The sequence below is a fragment of the Salmo salar genome, chromosome 14, assembly GCF_965601325.2.
Source record: "Salmo salar chromosome 14, fSalSal1, whole genome shotgun sequence".
Classification (NCBI taxonomy): domain Eukaryota; kingdom Metazoa; phylum Chordata; class Actinopteri; order Salmoniformes; family Salmonidae; genus Salmo; species Salmo salar.
The window spans coordinates 94155001-94182357 of NC_138304.1; the positions used below are offsets into that span (position 1 = coordinate 94155001).

Here is a 27357-nt window from a genome sequence, read left to right on the forward strand (position 1 = left end):
GTGTGTGTGGCTGGGGTGTGTCTTGGAGAATCTGATGCTTGATAAAATTGCAGAAGTGTTTTGTGTGTGTGTTTAAGGCATAAAATTGGATTTCACTTGGACCAAATTGTCCATGATAGCCTTTAAAAACAAAGAAAAGGTGAACTAGTGAGAAAGAAAGGTCAAGTAAAATGGAGAGAGAAAGAGTATGTGAGAATGAGAGAACTTTTGAGTGAATTTGAGGGATAAAGGGAGAACATGTAAAGTGTGATTTTCTCTGGTCGGTCGGGGCTAGTAGTGTAAAGGTGTAGAGTTACACTGCCTTTCCTCTCTCTTCCAGCCTGGGAGGAATGAGATTAGCCAGAGGGTGAATGGGGCCCCAGAAAGAGAGGGAGAGAGAGAGAGAGAGAGAGAGAGAGAGAGAGAGAATGGGGCCCCACAGAGAGAGCGAGAGATAAACCCAATTTTGATAAACTCCCATATCTACTGGGTGAAACACCACAGTGTGCCATCACAGCAGCAAGATGTGTGACCAGTTGCCACAAGAAAAGGTCAACCAGTGAAGATGTTTATTTCTGTTATTTATTTTCCCGTTTGTACTTTAACTTTTTGCACATAATATGACATTTGATATGTCTTTATTCTTTTGGAACTTCTGTGAGTGTAATGTTTAATGTTCATTTTTATTGTTTATTTCACTTTTGTTTATTATCTACTTCACTTGCTTTGGCAACGTTAACATGTGTTTCCCATGCCAATAAAGCCCTTAAATTGACATTGAAATTGAATTGAATTGAATTGAATTGGAGAGAGAGAGAGAGAGAGAGAGAGAGAGAGAGAGAGAGAGAGAGAGAGAGAGAGAGAGAGAGAGAGAGAGGAGAGAGAGAGAGAGAGAGAGAGAGAGCGACAGAGCCAGAGGGTGAATGGTTTCCCACAGAGAGAGAGAGAGAGAGAGAGAGAGAGAGAGAGCCAGAGGGTGAATGGTTTCCCACAGAGAGAGAGAGAGAGAGAGTGTGCATGGTGAGTAGCCTACATATTTTATTTGAAGAAATATAGTCTTTATAACAGCTCCTCTAATCTCTGTCACCATAGAGACCCATGTTGAAACATGAACATTATATGAAACATGAAAGAGCCTTCTGATTGGTGGGTGCCATGAAAAGGTATTCTGATTGGTTGGTACCTGAGGTGAAGAGCAGGAAGTGTTGTGGAGTGGACCTTGGATGCTCATCATACTGGATCCCATAGACATCTGTCTTTCCATCTGAGGAACAAAAACCAATGACTTATTTCTACACAATTCAACCTTGGAAACATCTATTGAAATATGTGCAGCCGGTAAATGCTCGCCCGTTTCAATCAGATCCGAAGAAACAAGGAGGTAATTACAAGATAATAATGTTAAAGGGTGAAATGCACACATCCATGAAAAACTTTTCTCAGGTTCTGGATCAAAGACAAAAGCATCAATTCAAAACATGGTAGGCCCAAAGTTTGAGAAAGTGTGAGAAAAGGACCACGTTTCAAACTCCAAACGGGGTATTCTTCAATTATTAGATAATAACAATGTAATATTAGGACGTGGTAATACCAATCTAACAAGCAATAGGTATTTCTCAAGCAAGGCTATAGGCCCATTATGGAAAAGAAGGACAGTGTAAGTAAAGTTGGATGTACTCACAGACATGTGCTGGGCAGATGCTCCCTGCATGTCTGGGTCTGGCAGGGTGCCAGCCATGGAGGCAGCCAGGGGCTGTCTCTGTCTGTTGTTCCTCAGGTGCAGTAGGGAGGAGAGGGGCCCAGGGACTGGTCTGAGATCAGGAGAAATAGGAGTCAGATATCAGTGAACCTCAGTAACAAGGTTCTACACTGGTCTCAGGTCAGGGACCGAATAAAGAGAGAGAAATGGGGGAGAGTGATAGACAGAGGGGATTATAGAGAGACTGATAGAGGAAGAGATTGAGAATTAAAGGAAGAACATTCAATAAGAGCTAAGAAAGAGATGGAAAGTATGGTAAGATAAAGTCATAGAAAGAGATGGAAAGTATGGTGAGATAAGAGAGAGGAAAGAAAAGAGGAGGAAAGAAAAGAGAGGGGGAAAGAAAAGAGAGGGGGAAGGAAAAGAGAGGAGGAAAGAAAAGAGAGGGGAAAAGAAAAGAGAGGGGGAAAGAAAAGAGAGGGGAAAAGAAAAGAGAGGGGAAAAGAAAAGAGAGGGGGAAGGAAAAGAGAGGGGGAAAGAAAAGAGAGGGGGAAAGAAAAGAGAGGGGGAAAGAAAAGAGAGGGGGAAAGAAAAGAGAGGGGGAAAGAAAAGAGAGGGGGAAAGAAAAGAGAGGAGGAAAGAAAAGAGAGGGGAAAAGAAAAGAGAGGGGGAAAGAAAAGAGAGGGGGAAAGAAAAGAGAGGAGGAAAGAAAAGAGAGGGGAAAAGAAAAGAGAGGAGGAAAGAAAAGAGAGGGGGAAGGAAAAGAGAGGAGGAAAGAAAAGAGAGGGGAAAAGAAAAGAGAGGGGGAAGGAAAAGAGGAGGAAAGAAAAGAGAGAGGGAAAGAAAGAAAAGAGAGGGGGAAGGAAAAGAGAGGGGGAAGGAAAAGAGGAGGAAAGAAAAGAGAGGGGAAAAGAAAAGAGAGGGGGAAGGAAAAGAGGAGGAAAGAAAAGAGAGGGGGTTAAGAAAAGAGAGGGGAAAAGAAAAGATAGGAGGAAAGAAAAGAGAGGGGGAAGGAAAAGAGAGGGGGAAAGAAAAGAGAGGGGGAAGGAAAAGAGGAGGAAAGAAAAGAGAGGGGGAAAGAAAAGAGAGGGGAAAAGAAAAGATAGGGGGAAGGAAAAGAGGAGGAAAGAAAAGAGAGGGGAAAAGAAAAGATAGGAGGAAAGAAAAGAGAGGGGGAAGGAAAAGAGAGGGGGAAAGAAAAGAGGAGGAAAGAAAAGAGAGGAGGAAAGAAAAGAGAGGGGGAAGGAAAAGAGAGGGGGAAAGAAAAGAGAGGGGGAAGGAAAAGAGAGGGGGAAAGAAAAGAGAGGGGGAAGGAAAAGAGGAGGAAAGAAAATAGAGGGGAAAAGAAAAGAGAGGGGGAAAGAAAAGAGAGGGGGAAGGAAAAGAGAGGGGGAAAGAAAAGAGAGGGGGAAAGAAAAGAGAGGGGGAAAGAAAAGAGAGGGGGAAGGAAAAGAGAGGGGGAAAGAAAAGAGAGGGGGAAAGAAAAGAGAGGGGGAAAGAAAAGAGAGGGGGAAGGAAAAGAGAGGGGGAAGGAAAAGAGGAGGAAAGAAAAGAGAGGGGGAAAGAAAAGAGAGGGGGAAAGAAAAGAAAGGGGAAAGGAAAAGAGGAGGAAAGAAAAGAGAGGGGGAAGGAAAAGAGAGGGGGAAAGAAAAGAGAGGGGGAAGGAAAAGAGGAGGAAAGAAAAGAGAGGGGAAAAGAAAAGAGAGGGGGAAAGAAAAGAGAGGGGGAAGGAAAAGAGAGGGGGAAAGAAAAGAGAGGGGGAAGGAAAAGAGAGGGGGAAGGAAAAGAGAGGGGGAAAGAAAAGAGAGGGGGAAGGAAAAGAGGAGGAAAGAAAAGAGAGGGGAAAAGAAAAGAGAGGGGGAAGGAAAAGAGAGGGGGAAAGAAAAGAGAGGGGGAAAGAAAAGAGAGGGGGAAGGAAAAGAGAGGGGGAAAGAAAAGAGAGGGGGAAGGAAAAGAGAGGGGGAAGGAAAAGAGAGGGGGAAAGAAAAGAGAGGGGGAAGGAAAAGAGGAGGAAAGAAAAGAGAGGGGAAAAGAAAAGAGAGGGGGAAGGAAAAGAGAGGGGGAAAGAAAAGAGAGGGGGAAAGAAAAGAGAGGGGGAAGGAAAAGAGAGGGGGAAAGAAAAGAGAGGGGGAAAGAAAAGAGAGGGGGAAAGAAAAGAGAGGGGGAAGGAAAAGAGAGGGGGAAAGAAAAGAGAGGGGGAAAGAAAAGAGAGGGGGAAAGAAAAGAGAGGGGGAAGGAAAAGAGAGGGGGAAAGAAAAGAGAGGGGGAAAGAAAAGAGAGGGGGAAAGAAAAGAGAGGGGGAAGGAAAAGAGAGGGGGAAAGAAAAGAGAGGGGGAAAGAAAAGAGAGGGGGAAAGAAAAGAGAGGGGGAAAGAAAAGAGAGGGGGAAAGAAAAGAGAGGGGGAAGGAAAAGAGAGGGGGAAGAAAAGAGAGGGGGAAAGAAAAGAGAGGGGGAAAGAAAAGAGAGGGGGAAAGAAAAGAGAGGGGGAAGGAAAAGAGAGGGGGAAAGAAAAGAGAGGAGGAAAGAAAAGAGAGGGGAAAAGAAAAGAGAGGGGGAAAGAAAAGAGAGGGGGAAAGAAAAGAGAGGGGGAAAGAAAAGAGAGGGGGAAAGAAAAGAGAGGGGGAAAGAAAAGAGAGGGGAAAAGAAAAGAGAGGGGGAAAGTAATAGATTGAGCGTAAGGAGAGACATGCGCCACAGAAGAGGCCAGGTTGCGATGTGATGATGTAATGGTTTTGGCCCTCAGCCAATCAGACTGCGTGGGCCTCCCTCGCTACGCTGAAGTCATCATTGGTGATGTTACCACTGACTTTGTAGCAAGCAACGAATTAAACGTACCCCCCAAAAATGTAAAGGGACGGAAACCATACCACGCCTCCTAACGTAACCACAACAGTCCACCTGGGCCAACAGCCAGACACTCAGTCATCATGGAAACCAGTGGTAAACACAGGGAGAAACAGTCGGATCCACGGAATCCAACACGGATCACATCATCACTACAGCGAGCTTGGCCTGAGCTACAGAGGAACACGTTGTCTGACTTCAACAGGCCATGTGACATGGTCCCTTCCCTTCCTTACTCAATGTACTCTAATAGGCAGTACTATGCTGTAATCAACTGTAGAGTACTACTCAACTGGACTGTACTATGCTGTAATCAACTGTAGAGTACTACTCAACTGGACTGTACTATGCTGTAATCAACTGGACTGTACTATGCTGTAATCAACTGGACTGTACTATGCTGTAATCAACTGGACTGTACTATGCTGTAATCAACTGTAGAGTACTACTCAACTGGAGTGTACTATGCTGTAATCAACTGGATTGTACTATGCTGTAATCAACTGTAGAGTACTACTCAACTGGACTGTACTATGCTGTAATCAACTGGACTGTACTATGCTGTAATCAACTGTAGAGTACTACTCAACTGGACTGTACTATGCTGTAATCAAATGGACTGTACTATGCTGTAATCAACTGGACTGTACTATGCTGTAATCAACTGTAGAGTACTACTCAACTGGACTGTACTATGCTGTAATCAACTGGACTGTACTATGCTGTAATCAACTGGACTGTACTATGCTGTAATCAACTGGACTGTACTATGCTGTAATCAACTGTACTGTACTATGCTGTAATCAACTGTAGAGTACTACCCCACTGGACTGTACTATGCTGTAATCAAATGGACTGTACTATGCTGTAATCAACTGGACTGTACTATGCTGTAATCAACTGGACTGTACTATGCTGTAATCAACTGGACTGTACTATGCTGTAATAAACTGGACTGTACTATGCTGTAATCAACTGTAGTGTACTACTCAACTGGACTGTACTATGCTGTAATCAACTGGACTGTACTATGCTGTAATCAAATGGACTGTACTATGCTGTAATCAACTGTAGAGTACTACTCAACTGGACTGTACTATGCTGTAATCAACTGGACTGTACTATGCTGTAATCAACTGGACTGTACTTCTCAACTGTACTGTACTACTCAACTGTACTGTACTATGCTGTAATCAACTGTACTGTACTACTCAACTGTACTATGCCGTAATCAACTGTACTGTACTTCTCAACTGTACTGTACTGTGCTGTTATCAACTGGACTGTACTATGCTGTAATCAACTGGACTGTACTACTCAACTGTACTATGCCGTAATCAACTGTACTGTACTTCTCAACTGTACTGTACTGTGCTGTAATCAACTGTAGTGTACTATGCTGTAATCAACTGGACTGTACTAGTATAACCCTTTTTGGTTCCATGTAAAACCATTTTGGGTTCCATATAGAACTCTCTGTGGAAACCCAAAACGGTTCTACCTGGAACCAACAAGAGTTCTTCAAAGCCTTTTAGGTTATAGATAGCACTTTTTTTCTAAACGTGTATGAGCCCAGACCAAAGGGAATAGACCTCTAGCAGCAGTGTCTATAAGATCTGAAATAGACCTCTAGCAGCAGTGTCTATAAGATCTGAAATAGACCTCTAGCAGCAGTGTCTATAAGATCTGAAATAGACCTCTAGCAGCAGTGTCTATAAGATCTGAAATAGACCTCTAGCAGCAGTGTCTATAAGATCTGAAATAGACCTCTAGCAGCAGTGTCTATAAGATCTGAAATAGACCTCTAGCAGCAGTGTCTATAAGATCTGAAATAGACCTCTAGCAGCAGTGTCTATAAGATCTGAAATAGACCTCTAGCAGCAGTGTCTATAAGATCTGAAATAGACCTCTAGCAGCAGTGTCTATAAGATCTGAAATAGACCTCTAGCAGCAGTGTCTATAAGATCTGAAATAGACCTCTAGCAGCAGTGTCTATAAGATCTGAAATAGACCTCTAGCAGCAGTGTCTATAAGATCTGAAATAGACCTCTAGCAGCAGTGTCTATAAGATCTGAAATAGACCTCTAGCAGCAGTGTCTATAAGATCTGAAATAGACCTCTAGCAGCAGTGTCTATAAGATCTGAAATAGACCTCTAGCAGCAGTGTCTATAAGATCTGAAATAGACCTCTAGCAGCAGTGTCTATAAGATCTGAAATAGACCTCTAGCAGCAGTGTCTATAAGATCTGAAATAGACCTCTAGCAGCAGTGTCTATAAGATCTGAAATAGACCTCTAGCAGCAGTGTCTATAAGATCTGAAACGTAGATTCTGAATTGATCAATGAATGTCACCGATTGGCCAGAGGAGTGACGTAAGAGTTCATAAAGGTTTGTTATACGGTATCAATAACAGCACATGGAATGACTAGACAACTCAACTTTCTTCCTCACACACAACAGATACATGTAGCTACCTTTATCTCTAGTTAGTACACTTATTTAAATGTTTTAATTTTTAATTTAACCTTTATTTAGTTAGTAACTGTATGTGTGACAGGTTTTAGAAAGCAGGACCAGATGTCAGGAGTTGAGAGGAAAGACAGAGCCATGCCTAATCTCCCTGTTCTGCCGTGTGATAACCACAGCCATGTTACCCACACCACCTTCCTCTCTCTCATCTCTCTCTCCACCTCTCTCTCTCTCTAATTCATTAAGGCCTAATAAATGAGACTGTCTGGGGAATGACAGCCTGCTCCAGACAGAACAAGTTATGGTTACACAGCAGAGGGGGAGAGAGGTACAGGGAGAGAGGGAGGGAGAGAGAACAGAGAGACAGAGAGAGAGAGAGAGAGAGAGAGGGAAAGAGGCAGAGACAGAGAGAGAGGAAGCAGGCGGCAGTAACATGATGGAGAGATGAGAGAGAAAATCTGTGTGTGTGTGTGTGTGTGTGTGTGTGTGTGTGTGTGTGTGTGTGTGTGTGTGTGTGTGTGTGTGTGTGTGTGTGTGTGTGTGTGTGTGTGTGTGTGTGTGTGTGTGTGTGTTTGTTTGTGTCAATCTTTGTCTCTGTGTATTTACCCTGAGTGTGTGAGCATGGAGGGGGCCTGGGTGATGACTGAGTTGGACTGGGCAGAGGGCAGTGCTTGTTGGCCAGCCATGCTGCAGCTTAGACCCCTCATACCACAATGGGACGGTGGTTGGTGTTGGGAGTGGGGCTGTGCCTGGGGCTGATTGGCACATGATGATCCATTCTGAGGGAGATTCTGAGTCTAGATGACGGAGAAGAGGGAGAGGAGACCAGTTATAATATGTATTCTGTTTTTGTTGTTTGAATAAATACACACTTCTACATATCATTTTACATCTTGGAGTGTGTGGCATTGTGTGTGTGTGTGTGTGTGTGTGTGTGTGTGTGTGTGTGTGTGTGTGTGTGTGTGTGTGTGTGTGTGTGTGTGTGTGTGTGTGTGTGTGTGTGTGTGTGTGTGTCTGTGTGTGTGTGTGTGTGTGTGTGTGTGTGTGTGTGTGTGTGTGTGTGTGTGTGTGTGTCTGTCCGTTGTGCTTCAGTCTATCTGGCTGCTTACAATGCCGAGAATGTGATCGCCTGGGGTTTGTTACCTGCTCAAACATCTAAACCAGTCTGTCTGTCTGTCTGTCTGTCTGTCTGTCTGTCTGTCTGTCTGTCTGTCTGTCTGTCTGTCTGTCTGTCTGTCTGTCTGTCTGTCTGTCTGTCTGTCTGTCTGTCTGTCTGTCTGTCTGTCTGTCTGTCTGTCTGTCTGTCTGTCTGTCTGTCTGTCTGTCTGTCTGTCTGTCTGTCTGTCTGTCTGTCTTGTCTGTCTGTCTGTCTGTCTGTCTGTCTGTCTGTCTGACTCTTCCTCACACTCACCTGTCACTCAAATACTTCCCTGTCAGACAAAATCCTTACCTGCCAGATCAGTCAATCAAAATACCTGCCAGACCTGTCAATCAAAATACCTGCCAGACCTGTCAATCAAAATACCTGCCAGACCTGTCAATCAAAATACCTACTAACCTGGTGAAGGTCTCCTATTTTGTTTGTCTGTTCCATTTGCTATTTTCATACGAGAGCCTGGAAACCTAGCATGCAATGCTATCAGTATGCTGTCTACTGTGTTGGCTCAATGTGGTAGTACAGTGAATGTTGTCATGATAAATGACAATTTCGTAGTTCAAGTTTCCTCCGCTTGCTGTATACGTCTGAGAATCATGAGAAATGTCATTTTTTGCATTTGACCTGCTTGTTGTTCTGGTCCTCCTGTGCCTGACAGAACTCCTGTTCGATCTCATTGAAGAGACCCACCTCCTCACAGTTACGCAGGAAACGGGTCGGCGTTGGGGTCTGGTCTGATCACACACAGCACAGAGAGAGCAAACAGACATTAAGCATCAAACAGATATCATAACAACCATGATATTACTATAGCCTATATCAGAGTGCACAGAGAGGTTTTGGTGACTGCAGGGACAGATGTAAACCAGCATCTCCGGCAGCATACAGCTAGCATGGTTTGAACATCACTACAACTATGTTCAACCTGCTTTGTGTAGCCTGTCCCTAGCCGCTGATCTTGGGTCACTTTTGCATCTTCCCCACTAATGGTTAAGGTTAGGATTGGGGAAGGGGATAAGATCAGGTGACTGCATCTCTCCATTGTAGCCTAAACTATCAGGGTTGAAAGGTCACAAGGTCAGCAGTCAAGAGTCACAGACTCAGCAATCCTTTGTTTTGACAGAACATTTCCTCCAGGAGGACTGAGTGTTTACAGGCCCCTGCAGGAGAGAACCCGACTGTTGGGGTCAAAGGTCAACAGAGATGTTGAAACCCAGACAGACAGCAAGTTGCTGCGGTAACAGACAGAGAGGATCGAGAGTGTTTTTTTCTGAGGCTGAGCCTTGGCCACCAGTGCTCTAATTTTTTCATCAACCACTGAAGAGAGGTCACACACACACACACACACACACACACACACACACACACACACACACACACAGACATGCATACGAGTGCTCATACACACACAGACACACACACCACTGCCGGCCCGCTCATTAGGCAGGATTAGGTGGTAGCAGATTGACGACATTTGTTTTTGGTCCACTCCGGACAAAATCTGAACCAATCATAGATGTCTATGTTTGGTTCAGATTTTGTCCGGTCTGGACCAGCCTTGATTTGCCCCAAACATAGACGTCTATAAATTATGTATTTTCAACTTTAATTCATTACCAAAAATGAGCCTGACTTCAACATCAGGAAAATACATATTTTCAACATCCGGAAAATAAGTATTTTAAACTTTAATTCAGAACCAAAAATGAACCTAATTTCAATGTCCAGAAAATACGTATTTTTCAACGTCCGGAAAGATGCATTTTCAAGGTTTTCACCTTTCATCCAGAAACTAAATTGAACTTAACTTCAATGTCTGGAAAATATGTATTTTACACGTCTTTTCAACATCATTTTGCTTACTCGGACTATTGTAGTATTATGGGGGGGGCAGCATTTTTTGGTCTCTCCTAGGCCTGGACGCAGACACACCTGAACCAGACAACACTAAGCTTGAGTGACAGATAGGCAGTCAGAGAGGTGAAGGGGCCATGAACATGAATGGGGAAGGGAAGGAGGAGAGAGGCGGAGGTATAAAGCTGATAAGGAGACTCGTATTCCACAGGACAGAAGGGAAAGTAAATATTATCATACGTTCAGAGTGACCCATCAGACACTAAGAAAACCTGACAGACTGACAACATTAGTGAAACATAAATAAAGAACTCTAGGTAATGAGTTAATAAGGGTAAAACAGGAACACAGAGAAAGAGAAAAAAAGAGGGTAAGAAATTGAGACAGAAATTGAGACAGATATTGAGACAGAAAGTGGAAAAGAGTGTGAAAACAGGGGACACTAAATTCCTTGGTAGTGGAGGCAGTGGCGTACCGCAGTTTAAACAGAATAGAAATAATCACCATTACAAAGCTAATGTCCTCTCTATGCTGTCTATAAATGTTATTGTCACCTGCGAGGGGATCAGTCTTGATGGAGGAGAACTTGAGGGTCATCTCATGCTTGTGTCTGTGGATCATCAGGTGGTCTTCTGTTTGGAACCGCTGTATGGGGCGAAGAGAGAGGTCAACTTAGCATGCTCACATTGATTTATGGAATAATTCATAAAATGGCATGAGTTATAAAATCTTTATAACGGTGAAATCAGATATTAGATATCAAATCATCATGTGGTGAGGGGATTCTTTACTAGAGGTACACGGTCACACACACACACACACACACACCACACACACACACACACACACACACACACACACACACACACACACACACACACACACACACACACACACACACACACACACACACACACAGACCTGTGAGCAGCCAGGAGTGCTGCATCCATAGGGCCGGTCCTGTTCATCATTCATCTCCATTACAAACCTACAGTCAGAGAGACAAGAGGAGAGACAAACCTACAGTCAGAGAGACAAGAGGAGAGACAAACCTACAGTCAGAGAGACAAGAGGAGAGACAAACCTACAGTCAGAGAGACAAGAGGAGAGACAAACCTACAGTCAGAGAGACAAGAGGAGAGACAAACCTACAGTGAGAGAGACAAGAGGAGAGACAAACCTACAGTCAGAGAGACAAGAGGAGAGACAAACCTACAGTCAGAGAGACAAGAGGAGAGACAAACCTACAGTCAGAGAGACAAGAGGAGAGACAAACCTACAGTCAGAGGGACAAGAGGAGAGACAAACCTACAGTCAGAGAGACAAGAGGAGAGACAAACCTACAGTCAGAGAGACAAGAGGAGAGACAAACCTACAGTCAGAGGGACAAGAGGAGAGACAAACCTACAGTCAGAGAGACAACAGGAGAGACAAACCTACAGTCAGAGGGACAAGAGGAGAGACAAACCTACAGTCAGAGAGACAACAGGAGAGACAAACCTACAGTCAGAGAGACAAGAGGAGAGACAAACCTACAGTCAGAGGGACAAGAGGAGAGACAAAACTACAGTCAGCATTTTACATTTACATTTTGGGACGGAATCTTATGTCAGGGAAAATGATCCAGTCTGGATCAATGTGACCTCAGGCAGAATCCTGACTTAACTGATCTGCCTGAATGAAACTCTTACCCTAGGCAGACTCCTGATTTAACTGATCTGCCTGAATGAAACTCTTACCTCAGGCAGAATCTTGACTTAACTGATCTGCCTGAATTAAACTCTTACCTCAGGCAGAATCCTGACTTAATTTATCTGCTTGAATGACACTGTTACCTCAGACACAATCTTCACTTAAGATGGTTTAAGCTTAAGTATACAGATGTGGTCAAATCTATTGGCACCCTGCACGATTCACTATTCCTTCTAAAATAAGTTACAATTGAAAAAAACGATTGATGTTCAAACTTGTATTTGTTTGATTGACAACTGTACAGGACCGAAAAAAAAACATTAACTGAAATTGAGATTTTTCACTTCCAAGCCAAAAATAACCTGTGTAACAGTGTAGGTTCCGTCCCTCTCTTCGCCCCAACCCGGGCTCGAACCAGGGACCCTTGCACACATCAACAACTGACACCCCACGAAGCATCGTTACCCATCGCGCCACAAAAGCCGCGGCCCTTGCAACGCAAGGGGAAACCCTACTTTAAGTCTCAGAGCGAGTGACGTCACTGATTGAAATGCTATTAGCGTGCACCACCGCTAACTAACTAGCCATTTCACATCGGTTACACCTGGAACAAATTATTCAAAATTCTAATTAATTTGTTTGGAGGCAAGTGATTCTCGGCAAGTGTAATTTATCTCACCTGTGTTAGGTTGCAAGGTCCTACAGGGTAAAAAAAAGTCATTCAACCAGTTTTGAAAGGGAAAACAGAAAATTCTGATCCATTGCGCTCCATTGTAAAGTGCAAGGGTGCCAATACATTTGACTGCATCTGTAGCGTAGGCCTTGGCTGTGATTCCCTTTGTTAGGTGGAAGAGAAAAACTGCATAAATCACATTCCTGAAGAAAAAAAAACGCATTGAGATTTGAAACTTGAGAGAGAGAAAGCATTGAGACTTGAGAGAGAGAGGGTTCAAGACAACCTCCAGCTGACCCTTACTACAGCAGTGAAATGAAGATGGAGGAGGGGGGAGGAGGGGAGTTGATGGGGGGTAATTATGAACTATTAGAAGTGTTAGCTCTTCATTTTCCACTGAGACCAGGAAGTGAACTCTGTCACCCAAGGCATTCCTCACAGCCGTGTCAGAAAGAGGGTGTGTCCCGAATGGCACCCTATCCCTATGGGGCTTTGTTCAAAAGTAGTGCACTATACTGTATAGGGAATAGGGTGCCATTTGGAATGCATGCAGAGCGTGTATGTCAGAGTCAGGACAAAAGGACTTTCAGGAGAGCTGATGCCTGGGTCTTATGAGGTCTTATGAGGAGAGCTGGGTTGGTTGGTAAACTCCTTGGTATTTGCTGTTGGTATTTTATTAGGATCCCTATTAGCTGTTGCAAAAGCAGCAGCTACTCTTCCTGGAGTCCACACAAAACATGAAACATTACATAATAAAGAACATTAATAGACAAGAACAGCTCATGGACAGAACTACATAAAAAATTTTGTAAAGGCACACGTATTCTAAATATCAGTACATACACACAAACTATTTTGGTCAAATATGGGAGAGGCATTGTGCTGTGAGGTGTTGCTTTATCTGTTTTTTTAAACCAGGTTTGCTGTTCATTTGAGCAATATGAGATGGAACAGAGTTCCATGCAAAAATGGCTCTGAATAATATTGTATGCTTTCTTGAATTTGTTCTGGATTTGGGGACTGTTAAAAGACCCCTGGTGGCATGTCTGGTGGGGTAAGTGTGTGTGTCAGAGCTGTGTGTAAGTTGACTATGCAAACAATTTGGGATTTCAACACAGTGATGCAGTCAGTCCCTCCTCAACTCTTAGCCAGAGAGACTGGCATGCATAGTATTTATATCAGCCCTCTGATTACAATGAAGAGCAAGACGTGCCGCTCTGTTCTGGACCAGCTGCAGCTTAACTAGGTCTTTCCTTGCAATACTCGACTACACGACTGGACAAGAATCAAGATAAGACAACTAGAGCCTGCAAGACTTTTTGGAGTGTGGTGTCAAAAAAGCAGAGCATCTCTTTATTGCGGACAGACCTCTCCACATCTTTATGGTCAACTGCCCGGCACCCTCCACAGCAACCCGCCAATGCCCCCACCATTTCTCCTTCACCCAAATCCAGATAGCTGATGTTCTGAAAGAGCTGCAAAATCCGAACCCATACAAATCAGCCAGGCTAGACAATCTGGACCCTCTCTTTCTAAAATTATCTGCAGAAATTGTTGCAACCCCTATTACTAGCCTGTTCAACCTCTCTTTCGTATCGTCTGAGATTCCCATAGATTGGAAAGCTGGTCATTCCCCTCTTCAAAGGGGGTGACACTCTAGACCCAAACTGCTACAGACCTATATCTATCCTACCCTGTCTTTCTAAGGTCTTCGAAAGCCAAGTTAACAAACAGATTACCGACCATTTCGAATCCCACCGTACCTTCTCCACTATGCAATCTGGTTTCAGAGCTGGTCATGGGTGCACCCCAGCCACGCTCAAGGTCCTAAACGACATCATAACCGCCATCGATAAGAGACATTACTGTGCAGCCGTATTCATCGACCTGGCCAAGGCTTTCGACTCTGTCAATCACCACATTCTTATTGGCAGACTCGACAGCCTTGGTTTCTCAAATGATTGCCTCGCCTGGTTTACCAACTACTTCTCTGATAGAGTTCAGTGTGTAAAATCGGAGGGCCTGTTGTCCGGACCTCTGGCAGTCTTTATGGGTGTGCCACAGGGTTCAATTCTCGGGCCGACTCTCTTCTCTGTAGACATCAATGATGTCGCTCTTGCTGCTGGTGATTCTCTGATCCACCTCTACGCAGACGACACCATTCTGTATACTTCTGGCCCCTCTTTGGACACTGTGTTAACAACCCTCCAGACGAGCTTCAATGCCATACAACTCTCCTTCCGTGGCCTCCAACTGCTCTTAAACGCAAGTAGAACTAAATGCATGCTATTCAATCGATCACTGCCCGCACCTGCTCGCCCGTCCAGCATCACTACTATGGACAGCTCTGACTTAGAATAAAATAGACTCCAACACTGTACTCAACAAACTGGATGCAGTCTATCACAGTGCCATCCGTTTTGTCACCAAAGCCCCATACACTACCCAGCACCCACTCGTAGCACGCGCTCCAGCAGGTATATCTCACTGGTCACCCCCAAAGTCAATTCCTCCTTTGGTCGTCTTTCCTTCCAGTTCTCTGCTGCCAATGACTGGAACGAACTGCAAAAATCTCTGAAGCTGGAGGCTCATATCTCCCTCACTAGCTTTAAGCACCAGCTGTCAGAGCAGCTCACAGATAACTGCACGTGTACATAGCCAATCTGTAAACAGCCCATCTATCTACCTACCTCCTCCCCATACTGTATTTATTTATTTATCTTGCTCCTTTGCACCCCAGTATCTCTACTTGCCCATTCATCTTCTGCACATCTACCATTCCAGTGTTTAATTGCTATATTGTAATTACTTCACCACCATGGCCTATTTATTGCCTTAACTTACCTCATTTGCACTCACTGTATATAGACTTTTTGTTTTCTTTTGTTCTACTGTATTATTGACTATATGTTTTGTTTATTCCATTTGTAACTCTGTGTTGTTGTATGTGTCGAATTGCTATGCTTTATCTTGGCCAGGTCGCAGTTGTAAATGAGAACTTGTTCTCAACTAGCCTACCTGGTTAAATAAAGGTGAAATAAAAAAGAAATAAAAAAATATATGTTTTGACCATGACAGTTTAATCTAAGGTAACGCCAAGTAATTTAGTCTCCTCAACTTGTTCAACAGCCACACCATTCATTACCAGATTCAGCTGAGGTCTAGAATTTAGGGAATGATTTGTACCAAATACAATGCTCTTAGTTTTAGAGATGTTTAAGACCCGTTAATTACTGGCCACCCATTCCAAAACAGATTGCAACTCTTTGTTAAGGGTTTCAGGGACTTCCTTAGCTGTGGTTGCCGATGTGTATATGGTTGAATCACCAGCATACATGGACACACATGCTTTGTTTAACGCCAGTGGCAGGTTATTGGTAAAAACAGAAAAGACTAGAGGGCCTAGAGAGCTTCCCTGCAGTACACCACACTCTATATGTTTGACATTAGAGGAGCTTTCATTAAAGAAAACATTTTGAGTTCTATTAGATAGATAGCTCTGAATCCACGATATGGCAGAGGTTTAAAAGCCATAACACATACGTTTTTTCAACAATAGGTTATGGTCAATAATATCAAAGGCTGCATTGAAATCTAAAAGTACAGCTCCCACAATCTTCTTATTATCAATTTCTTTCAACCAATCATCAGTCATTTGTGTCAGTGCAGCACTTGTTGAGTGCCCTTCTCTATAAGCATGCTGCATGTCTGTTGTTAATTTGTTTACAGAGAAGTAGCATTGTATTTGGTCTAACACAATGTTTTCCAACAGTTTGCTAAGAGCTGGCAGCAAGCTGATAGCTCTGCTGTTAGAACCAGTAAAGGCCGCTTTATGACTCTTGGGTAGCGGAATGACTTTGGCTTCCCTCCAGGCCTGAGGACAAAGACTTTCCTCTAGGCTCAGATTAAAGATATGACAGATAGGAGTGGCTATAGAGTCATCTACCATCCTCAGTAGCTTTCCATCTAAGTTGTCAATGCCAGGAGGTTTGTCACACTTTCCCTCACTAACTTTACAAAACTCAAACTTGCAATGCTTTTCTTTCATTATTTGTTTTTTTTATGTATGAATATGATGGCTCACTGTTCATTGTTGGCATTTCCTGCCTAAGTTTACCCACTTTGCCAATGAAGTAATAACTAAATTAATTGGCAACATCAAATGGTCTCATTCGATGAAAGATAGAGTTGAATTTGTATTTCTGCCCATAATTTCATTTAAAGTACTCCATCATACTTAATATCATTGATCTTGGCTTCATAATACAGTTTCTTCTTCTTTTTGTTGAGTTTAGTCACCTCATTTCTCAAACTGCAGTAAGTCAGCCAGTAAGATGTGCAGCCAGATTTATTAGCCACTCCTTTTGACCCATCTCTTTCAGCCATACAGTTGTTTAATTCCTCGTCAATCCATGGAGCCATAACAGTTCTAACAATATTTTTTTAGTAGGTGCATGTTTATCATTAATTGGAAGAAGCAATTTCATAAATTTATCAAGTGCAGCGTCTGGATGCTCCTAATTAATCACATCACACCAACAAATATTTTTGACCTCATCCACTTAAGAGTCACAGCTAAATATTTTGTATGATCTCTTATACACTATTTTAGGCACAGCTTTTGGAACGTTGGCTCTCCTGGATATAGCCACTATATTGTGATCACTGTATCCAATGGGTACAGATACAGCTTTAGAACAAAGTTCTACAGTATTAGTAAAAATGTGATCGATACATGTGGATGAACTTGGTCCTGTAGTGTTTGTAAACACCCCTGAACCAGATTTCAGGCACTGGTTACAGTGAGAAGCTTCCTCTTGAGTGGACAGCTTGATGAAAACCAGTCAATATTCAGGTCCCCAAGAAAGTAGACCTCTCTGTTTACATCACATACACTATCAAGCATTTCACACATATTATCTACATACTGACTGTTAGCACTCAGTGGTCTTTAGCTTCACACCAAAAGAAAAGGCTTTAGATGTGCCAAGTGAACCTGCAACTACAACACTTCAATAAAACTTGAAGGTGTTTTGGTTCTTACCCGGCAGAGTCCTCTGAGAAGGCTGTTCCAGTTAACTTTCTAAAGAGATAAGAAAGGTACCCACACATTATGCTTCCAATTGCCACCTTTATTGACAAGGTTTTGATCCACAAGGATCTTTAGACCTTAGTCTCTCTATCCTTAACCAGGGCTGGGGTCAAATCCAATTGAAGGCAGTCAATTCAGGAAGCGATTTAATTTAAAATTCCAAAATGTAAACACATGAAAAGAATCATTTGTACTCAGTTTGAATTGTAATTTCAGTTTACTTCCTGAATTGACTGCCTTCAATTCGAATTGACCATGACCATGACCAGCCCATAGCCTGGACGCAGAATACAACGGTCGTTCACTGGCCATAGAGGTTAGGCACCATAATTGTAATTTGGCGGCACTAGAGTCTTTCATGAATGATCCCTCACTCTCACACACTATACCCTCGCTACCCCTTGATAAAGATTATGAGAATGGTGATGAAGATGTTGATGACAGGTTGGAGGATTTCTTATGAGCAGTGGACAGCACATTTGAACCAACATACACACACTAACACACACTCCACTTAGGCAGGTTTCGCCTGAGAGAGAGTGGGGATCTGTTTAGGTTGAAGGGGAGAGGGAATAAATGGACACACTCACAATGTAAGTGGATACTGATGTTAAAGTTATGACGGAGAGGAGAGAAAAGAGGAGGAGGGGTAAAGAGAGATGTAAAAGGTGAGCGACAGTGAGAGGAGGGGAAGAGAGGCACAGGATTGTCACGCCCTGACCATAGAGAGCCCTTGGTTCTCTATGATGTTGTAGGTCAGGGCGTGACTAGGGGGTGTTCTAGTCTTTTCATCTCTATGTCGGTGCTCTTGGTATGGTTCCCAATTAGAGGCAGCTGATGTTCGTTGTCTCTAATTGGGGATCATACTTAAGGAGTCCCTGTTCCCACCTGGGTTGTGGGATATTGTTTTGTGTATGTGCATGTAGCACCCCTACTTTCACTTTTCGTTGTTGGTTTATTGTTTTGTAGAAGTTTCACTGTTTATTAAAAGATGTGGAACTCTAATCACCCTGCGCCTTGGTCCGCCTCTCATAGAGAGAGAGAGAGAGAGAGAGAGAGAGAGAGAAAGAGAGAGAGAGAGAGAGAGAGAGAGAGAGAGAGAGAGAGAGAGAGAAAGAGAGAGAGAGAGAGAGAGAGAGAGAGAGAGAGAAGAGAGAGAGAGAGAGAGAGAGAGAGAGAGAGAGAGAGAGAGAGAGAGAGAGAGAGAGAGAGAGAGAGAGAGAGAGAGAGAGAGAGAGAGAGAGAGAGAGAGAGAGAGAGAGAGAGAAGTGTGCTGGTAAAGGGAGGGATCAGTGTGCTGGGGAACAGCTCCGGGCAGGTTGAAACCTGCTCTGAAGCAGTCACCATATTCCACCCCTGCTCCACATGTGCGGAGAGGTGACTTCATAGGTGCGTGCATATGTTTGTGTGTGTCACTGCTAAAAAGAATCAACCACCCTATCATCATCAGCAGCATCATCATCATCACTACAACTTGTGAAATATACATCTGAATACTAGTTTTGACTAGGCTACTCACTGAAATTGTATTACAAATTCGATAGTGATATTGAAGCTATGAGTAGCCTTCCCCTCAAATTGTTTCTGCAAATCTGTCTTGCCTATGAGTTTTTCCAACAGCAACGCACAGTCAGCAATTCTCCGCAGGAGACCTCAAGCAACATGACGTCATGCTCAACAATGAAGATCGCAAATACCATGGTGCGATGACGACACAAACTCAAACTCAAACATTAGCATTGTTTCTGTTTAACAAGAGTTTAGGGCTAAACGATGGTTAATTTCAGCACTTAGGCAAAGGAACACAAGGATAAAAACAATAACGGTGAACAGGTCACTCACCGCGCAGTGGGCACACTCAGCATCACACACACACACCTGTCTGTTCGATTGTCCAACTTCAGCTGGTCGCGCGTAAACACTTCGGCAGTTGTTTCCGAAACAATCAACTTCCAACTTCCCCCCTTTCTGTAGGCTGTCTAATCAAGTCCTCAGACAACTCAGATCAGCCCGGGTAAACTGCTACTTCACATACAGATCATCTGATAACCTTCAGTCCACTCTACTGTAAATAACATGACCCGCGTTATGGATCAACCTGACCACCTCATAAACAAGTCTACACGGTTGGGGAGTGCGGTCATACCACCCAAATAGACATGCAGCTTGATGAACCAACGCGGGACCAGCACTGCACACACCAAACTTTACGCAAAAAAAATACAAATATATCACAACATCTATCAAACGCTGACTTCGAGCAAGCCTAAAAGTTGTTTTCAATCCAGCCGTACAGTTGTGGGCTATAGAAGTCAGTTGTGTAAACTTACCTAAGAAGTGGAGCGTACAAGCGGCACTGAGTTGAGAGGAACCACGTTGGACTGAGGCAGGATTACAATACATTCTATTTACAGAAGCATTACATCACCCCTAAGGTGACGTCACGTGGGATTCCTGAACTTCTAAATCATTGCGGTCCCGCTTTGGATGGGCGGGGTTTACTCCTACCGGGACTCGGGACAGTGGAACTAGAAGTGTATGCCGTGCGTGTAGTCTACGGTAGGCTGGCATCTCGCTCGAACCGCAGCCGCCTTCCAACAGCTGTCTGGGTGCGCGGGACCGGACGCCAGACAGACCTTGGGACAGAGGGAAGGAGTGAGGGGGAGGGGGGAAGAAGAGGGGGATGTCTGTCTGTCTGTCTGTCACTAGATTTTGCGCAGAGCTGTACAGGACGTCCCAGCGTGGGCTATACCTCTGGGCAGAATGTGTTGATTTACTGGAGGCTAAGTGAATGAGTATGATAATGTATTTCGAGTTACTTTCGAGATTCCGTAATGGCTTTTTATGTCAATAAACACGAATCCACATTGATTCCTGAGCCCAGTGGTAAAGCAGGCTACAGGACCCTGTGTCTCTTAAACAAAATACACGTTGCGGTGCTGTGTCGAAAATCTCTCCCCCCTTCTAATTTCCTTAATTGTGTGGCTAGAGTCAAATACTTTCTGTTTTAATTTGTGGCTAGAGTCAAATACTTTCTGTTTTAATTTGTGGCTAGAGTCAAAAACTTTCTGTTTTAATTTGTGGCTAGAGTCAAAAACTTTCTGTGACACACATCAGAGTCAAATACTTTCTATAGAACAAACTTCATGTCAGGATAGGCAACCGAAATTAATCATTAATGTATGTGTGTTATATTAAACATAGAGGAGGGAGTAAAATGTTGGCAAGCAATAAACATTTCAGAACAACTATGGCTGAATTATTATCCTTACACTTTCAAAAATACTAGTCGAATAAGACATGGGAGCGATGACGAGATCAGTGAAATGTAGGCTAAACTGACAACGGAGTGAAGAGCAGAGGGGGGGTTCTGGCAGGGGGGAGATTTTCGTCACAACACCGGTACCAGAGAGAATTTCAGACCAGGTCTCGAGCCAATAATGGCACACTGAGACGTTGACACCAGTACTCCGTTAGGAGGTGTAATGCTGCCTCAGATTGCCTATAAAATATGAACCAGTGACGGGATGACGTCTTGTGCGGAGTGCAGGGGACAGTTTATGATGTTATGCAGTGACTGAGTGAAAGTCATTCTTACTATCGACTAAAATTATTTCACTTAAAGTCTATAGGCTTATTGTTGCCTGGTCAAATTAGGCTACCTTGTCCATGTTTTTGGTAATGAAACTTATGAAGCGAATTCATTATTACTATGATAGCCCACATATAAACAGTGACATGTAGTTGTCAAAGGACTCTCTCAGTCTTCATTCTGATTCCTGTGAGGCTGTATCTCTAGATCATTGGCACTAAGTTGACAATGTTTCTGTTGCAAGTGCAACATGCCTTTTCCAGCAAAAAAGGGTCTTGTCTGGAAATAGTCAACAGAGAAATTAGCAATTAATTTCTGTTGAACCTCTAATTTTTTTATTGTATTAATTTGCCATATTTGGTCAGGCCTATATCTACATGTCCTGCAGAGGCTGTAGAGACTGGACAGAGAGGCTGTGTGAATTGGACATTCGTAACATTTCTCATATGAGTGCTGATCTAGGATCAGTTCATCCCAGTCCATGCAATCTTATTCATTGTGATCTAAAAGGCAAAACTGATCTCAGATCAACACTGCTACTCTGAGAGGCTTTATTAATATGGTTGTGTTGTTGATGTTGGCAAAGTGTAAAACCAAACTAAACCCTCTGACTCTGTGACGCACCTCCAACCAACATCAGATATGCTAATAGGCCTAGTGGTGACCAAGGCAACCATGAAAACAGGAAGTAGTGATGACGGCACAAGGCCGCATTCTGGAGCTGCTCTTCCTCATATGGAACTGAATCACTGAGATTCTGTTGTGTTCAGGAGGGGTGTGTTCACGTCACATTACACACACTGACATGTCAAGCTAGCTTTTGGCGTCCATGCCACTCTGTGGGCTGGTCAAGAAAACATTGTTTGTGTGTGTGATTGTGCACGTTCGTACATGACTCAGAGTGAGCTACATCAAGATACACAGAACAAGAGATGGTGAGAACGAGAAAGGCAATGACAGACAGAGTAAAGAAATACAAAAATATATAGAGAGACGAGGGAGAAGAGAAATAGTTCTCTTGCTGTAATAACTGTATTCAGGCAGACAGTGAGACTCCTGCGGATGGCTGAGAGCAGACGCTGGTTCATACCAAATGGCACCCTATTCTCTTTATAGTGCACTACTTTTGACCACGGTCCTTAGGGCTGCTGTTGAATATGGTGCCATTCGGGACACAGCCACCACTGCCGTTAGAGCCACAGCTATAACTCAGCCGTTATTATCAGCCATTACTATCTGCCATCTTCAGCCAGCCTTTTAACATCTTTTTATTGCCCCTAGACGCCTGCTCTGGGCCCTGCGTCACCCTGCCTGTAGATGTGAGAGGGAGATGGGACAAACAGAGACAGGTTACTGATCCCTATTCAACTGGGTCAGAGCTCCGGCCTCATGTACAGAAGAGATTGACTATAGTGTGTGTGGGTTTGTGCAGATGGGTGTTGTAAAAACTGGTTAGAGTTGTGGTTTGAATAAAGGACTGTATCTTGATGTTACTGTTGCTGGTTAGAGTTGGGGCTATCATGGTGTTGTGTCCATTAAAACAGATAGGAGGATTGCAGTTGTATGGGCTGGTGCCCATTTTATTACTGCAGTTTGAATCATGAAAGGATATTGCAGGATGGTGAACTGGGAAAACAAAGAAATAAAACATAAATGGAAGTATCTCATAAGGTAAACCAGATACATATAAATGTATTCATTAATAAATACAACATATCATTAGGAATACTACAGTGGAGAAACATAGGTTTAATAATGAGTAAAAGAGATGCATATCACACACATATATCAAATCTGTCTAAACTACAGTACTTGGTCTCTATTTTCAATGCTTTTGTGTCACTATTTTTTATCAAACTGAATTTTAAATGTTGGGGCCTATGCCAGCTTGCCACACGTTTGCTGGTGGCCCTGCTGTGCTGATTTCTGCAACATAGACAGATGGAAATCACCACATAATGCTACAAATTAAGAAACATATCCTATATGAACATTTGAAGTCGGAAGTTAACATACACTTAGGTTGGAGTCATTAAAACTCGTTATTCAACCACTCCACAAATTTCGTGTTAACAAACTATAGTTTTGGCAAGTCGGTTAGGACATCTACTTTGTGCATGACACAAGTAATTTTTCCAACAATTGTTTACAGACAGATTATTTCACTTATAATTCACTGTATCACAATTCCAGTGGGTCAGAAGTGTACATACGCTAAGTTGACTGTGCCTTTAAACAGCTTGGAAAATTCCAGAAAATTATGTCATGGCTTTAGAAGCATCTAACAGGGTAATTGACATCATTTGAGTCAATTGGAGGTGTACCTGTGGATGTATTTCAAGGCCTACTGTCACGACTTCCGCCGAAGTCGGCTCCTCTCCTTGTTCGGGCGGCGTTCGGCGGTCGACGTCACCGGCTTTCTAGCCATCGCCGCTCCATTTTTCATTTATCCATTTGTTTTGTCTTGTTCCCTGCACACCTGGTTTTCATTCCCCAATCACACTGCATGTATTTATTCCTCTGTTCCCCCTCATGTCTTTGTATGAAATTGTTTTGTGTTACGTGTCAATTTTGACACGCCAGACTGGTGTTCGTATATTCCGTGTTTTGTCACGAGGTATGTTTACTTGTTTGAACATAATTATTGTGACTGCACGTTTTGCAGTTTTGCCAATTGGCTGGAGGTTTTGACGCAGCGGCGTCCATCTGTTGGTTTCGCCTGCCTCAATAAAGTGTGCGCCTGTTCACAACTCTCTGCTCTCCTGCACCTTACAACGCTACCAGTACGCACACCATTGACATCTACCTTCAAACTCAGTGCCTCTTTGCTTGACATCATGCAAAAATCAAAAGAAATCAGCCAAGACCTCAGAAAAAAAATTGTAGACCTCCACAAGTCTAGTTCATCCTTGGGAGCAATTTCCAAACGCCTGAAGGTACCACGTTCATCTGTACAAACAATAGAACGCAAGTATAAACACCATGGGACCACGCAGCCATCATACCGCTCAGGAAAGAGACGTACTTTGGTGCGAATACTGCAAATCAATCCCAGAACAACAGCAAAGGACATTGTGAAGATGCTGGAGGAAACAGGTACAAAAGTGTCTATATCCACATTAAAACAAGTCCTATATTGACATAACCTGAAAGGCCGCTCAGCAAGGAAGAAGCCACTGCTCCAAAACCGCCACAAAAGAGCCAGACTACGGTTTACAACTAAACATGGGGACAAAGAGCGTATTTTTTGGATGAATGTCCTCTGGTCTGATGAAACAAAAATAGAACTGTTTGGCCATAATGACCATCGTTATGTTAGGAGGAAAAAGGGGGAGGCTTGCAAGCCGAAGAACACCATCCCAACCGTGAACAACGGGGGTGGCAGCATCATGTTGTGGGGGTGCTTTGCTGCAGGAGGGACTAGTGCACTTCACAAAATAGATGGCATCATGAGGGAGGAAAATTATGTGGATATATTGAAGCAAGACATCAGTCAGGAAGTTAAAGCTTGGTCGCAAATAGGTCTGTACAAACAATTGTACAATGACCCCAAGAATACTTCCAAAGTTGTGGCAAAATGGTTTAAGGACAACAAAGTCAAGGTATTGGAGTGGCCATCACAAAACCCTGACCTTCATCCTATAGAAAATCTGTGGGCAGAACTGTAGGAAGTCAGGCGCAGGAGAGCAGATAGTTGGTAGCAAAACGGAGCCTTTTATTTGGCGACCCAAAAGCACACGGCACAAACTCATACGAAATACAAATAAAGGTTTAACGTAACCCAGCTTAACCAGCCTAACGTGCGCATACATGAACAGATAAACAACACCACACAAAGACATGGGGAAAACAGAGGGTTAAATACAACACATAATGAGGGAAATGAGAACCAGGTGTGTGGAAAAATGAGACAAAACAAATGGAAAATGAAAAATGGATCGGTGATGGCTAGAAGACCGGCAACTTCGTCCGCCGAACATCGCACGAACAAGGAGAGGCATCGACTTCGGAAGAAGTCGTGACAGTACCCCCCCCCCCCCCCCCTCCCCAGCAGTGCATCAACACCGGCCTCGGGGACGACCCGGAGGGCGAGGCGCAGGGCGATCCGGATGAGACGGTGGAACTCTCGCAGCAGAGAAGGATCCAACACGTCCTCCACTGGAACCCAGCATCTCTCCTCTGGACCATACCCCTCTCAGTCCATGAGATACTGAAGGCCCCTCGCCCGACGTCTCGAATCCAGTATGGAACGAACGGAGTACACCGGGGCCCACTCGATGTCCAGAGGGGCGGAGGAACCTCCCGCACCTCAGATTCCTGGAGCGGGCCAGCCACCACCGGCCTGGAACGAGGGGTTAATGCGGTAATCGGGGGGAAGCTGTAACCTGTAACAAACCTCGTTCACTCTCCTCAGGACTTTAAATGGCCCCACAAACCGCGGACCCAGCTTCCGGCAGGGCAGGCGGAGGGACAGGTTTCGGGTCGAGAGCCAGACCCGGTCGCACCGGGGTCTCACTACGGTGACGGTCTGCACCAACTTTCTTGCGCAGTACGGCGCGCTGAAGATGAACATGGGCAGTGTCCCATGTCTCCTCCGTGCGCCGGAACCAGTCGTCCACCGCAGGAGCCTCGGTCTGACTCTGATGCCAAGGAGCCAGAACCGGCTGATACCCCAATACACACTGGAAGGGGGTGAGGTTAGTGGAGGAGTGGCGGAGCGAGTTCTGGGCCATCTTTGCCCAGGGCACGAACGCTGCCCACTCCCCTGGCCGGTCCTGGCAATAGGACCTCAGAAACCTACCCACATCCTGGTTAACTCTCTCCACCTGCCCGTTACTCTCGGGATGAAACCCTGAGGTAAGGCTGATCGAGACCCCAAGACATTCCATGAACGCCTTCCAGACCCTCGAAGTGAACTGGGGACCTCGATTAGACACTATATCCTCAGGTACCCCGTAATGCCGGAAGACATGCGTAAACAAGTCCTCCGCAGTCTGTAGGGCCGCAGGGAGACCGGGCAGAGGGAGGAGACGGCAGGACTTAGAGAAACGATCCACAGCGACCAGGATCGTGGTGTTTCCCTGTGATGGAGGAAGATCGGTTAGGAAATCGATCGACAGGTGTAACCTTGGCCGCTGTGGAACAGGTAAGGGGTGTAACTTACCTCTGGGCAGGTGCCTAGGAGCCTTACACTGGGCGCACACCGAGCAAGAGGAAACATAAACGCTCACGTCCTTAGCCAAAGTGGGCCACCAGTACTTCCCGCTCAGACAGCGCACCATCCGACCGATGCCTGGATGACCAGAGGAGGGTGACGTGTGGGCCCAATAGATCAGCCGGTGACAGACAGCAGACGGAACGTACAGACACCCAGCGGGACACTGGAGGGGAGCGGGCTCTGCACGTAACCCCTGCTCAATGTCCGTGTCCAGCTCCCACACTACCGGCGCCACCAGGCAGGAGGCGGGGAGTATGGGAGTGGGATCCATGGGCTGCTCCTCTGTGTCATACAGCCGGGACAATGCATCTGCTTTCACGTTCTGGGAGCCTGGTCTGTAGGAAAGGGTGAAAACAAAACGGGTGAAAAACATGGCCCACCTTGCCTGGCGAGGGTTCAGTCTCCTCGCCGCCCGGATGTACTCCAGATTGCGGTGGTCAGTCCAGATGAGAAAAGGGTGTTTAGCCCCCTCAAGCCAATGTCTCCACGCCTTCAAAGCTTTGACGACAGCCAACAACTCCCGGTCCCCCACGTCATAGTTTCACTTCGCCGGGCTGAGCTTCCTCGAGAAGAAGGCACAGGGGCGGAGCTTCCGTGGCGTACCCGAGCGCTGAGAGAGCACAGCTCCTATCCCAGTCTCGGACGCGTCCACCTCCACTATGAACGCCAAAGAGGGATCCGGATGAGCCAGCACGGGAGCCGAGGTAAACAGAGCCCTCAGGTGACTAAAAACCCTGTCCGCCTTAGTTGTCCACTGCAAGCGCACCGGGCCCCCCTTCAGCAGTGAGGTAATGGGAGCCGCTACCTGACCAAAACCTCAGATTAACCTCCGGTAGTAGTTGGCAAACCCTAAGAACCGCTGCACCTCCTTTACCGTGGTGGGAGTCGGCCAATTACGCATGGCTGCAATGCGGTCACTCTCCATCTCCACCCCTGATGTGGAAATGCCGTATCCTAGGAAGGAGACGGACTGTTGAAAGAACAGGCATTTCTCAGCCTTGGCGTACAGGTCATGCTCCAACAATCAACCTAGCACCTTGCGCACCAGGAACAGATGCTCGGCGCGTGTAGCGGAGTATATCAGAATG

At 44.7% G+C, this 27357-nt stretch overlaps 1 protein-coding gene across 1 annotated transcript in view; it reads right to left on the reverse strand.

The window, feature by feature from the left end:
- The window catches only part of LOC106570526 (cyclic AMP-responsive element-binding protein 5), a 29828-nt gene extending 9768 nt beyond the window's left edge, over nt 1-20060 (reverse strand). The window contains exons 1-7 of the mRNA XM_014142944.3: nt 19790-20060; nt 10924-10990; nt 10557-10647; nt 8773-8882; nt 7599-7789; nt 1661-1790; nt 1163-1243 (exon numbers count right to left, since the gene is read on the reverse strand). Of these exons, the coding sequence (XP_013998419.2) occupies nt 1163-1243; nt 1661-1790; nt 7599-7789; nt 8773-8882; nt 10557-10647; nt 10924-10983 (663 nt within the window). The 5' untranslated portion in view covers nt 10984-10990; nt 19790-20060. The remainder of the gene's footprint in view (nt 1-1162; nt 1244-1660; nt 1791-7598; nt 7790-8772; nt 8883-10556; nt 10648-10923; nt 10991-19789) is intronic.
- Between the last annotated feature and the right edge of the window lie 7297 nt (nt 20061-27357).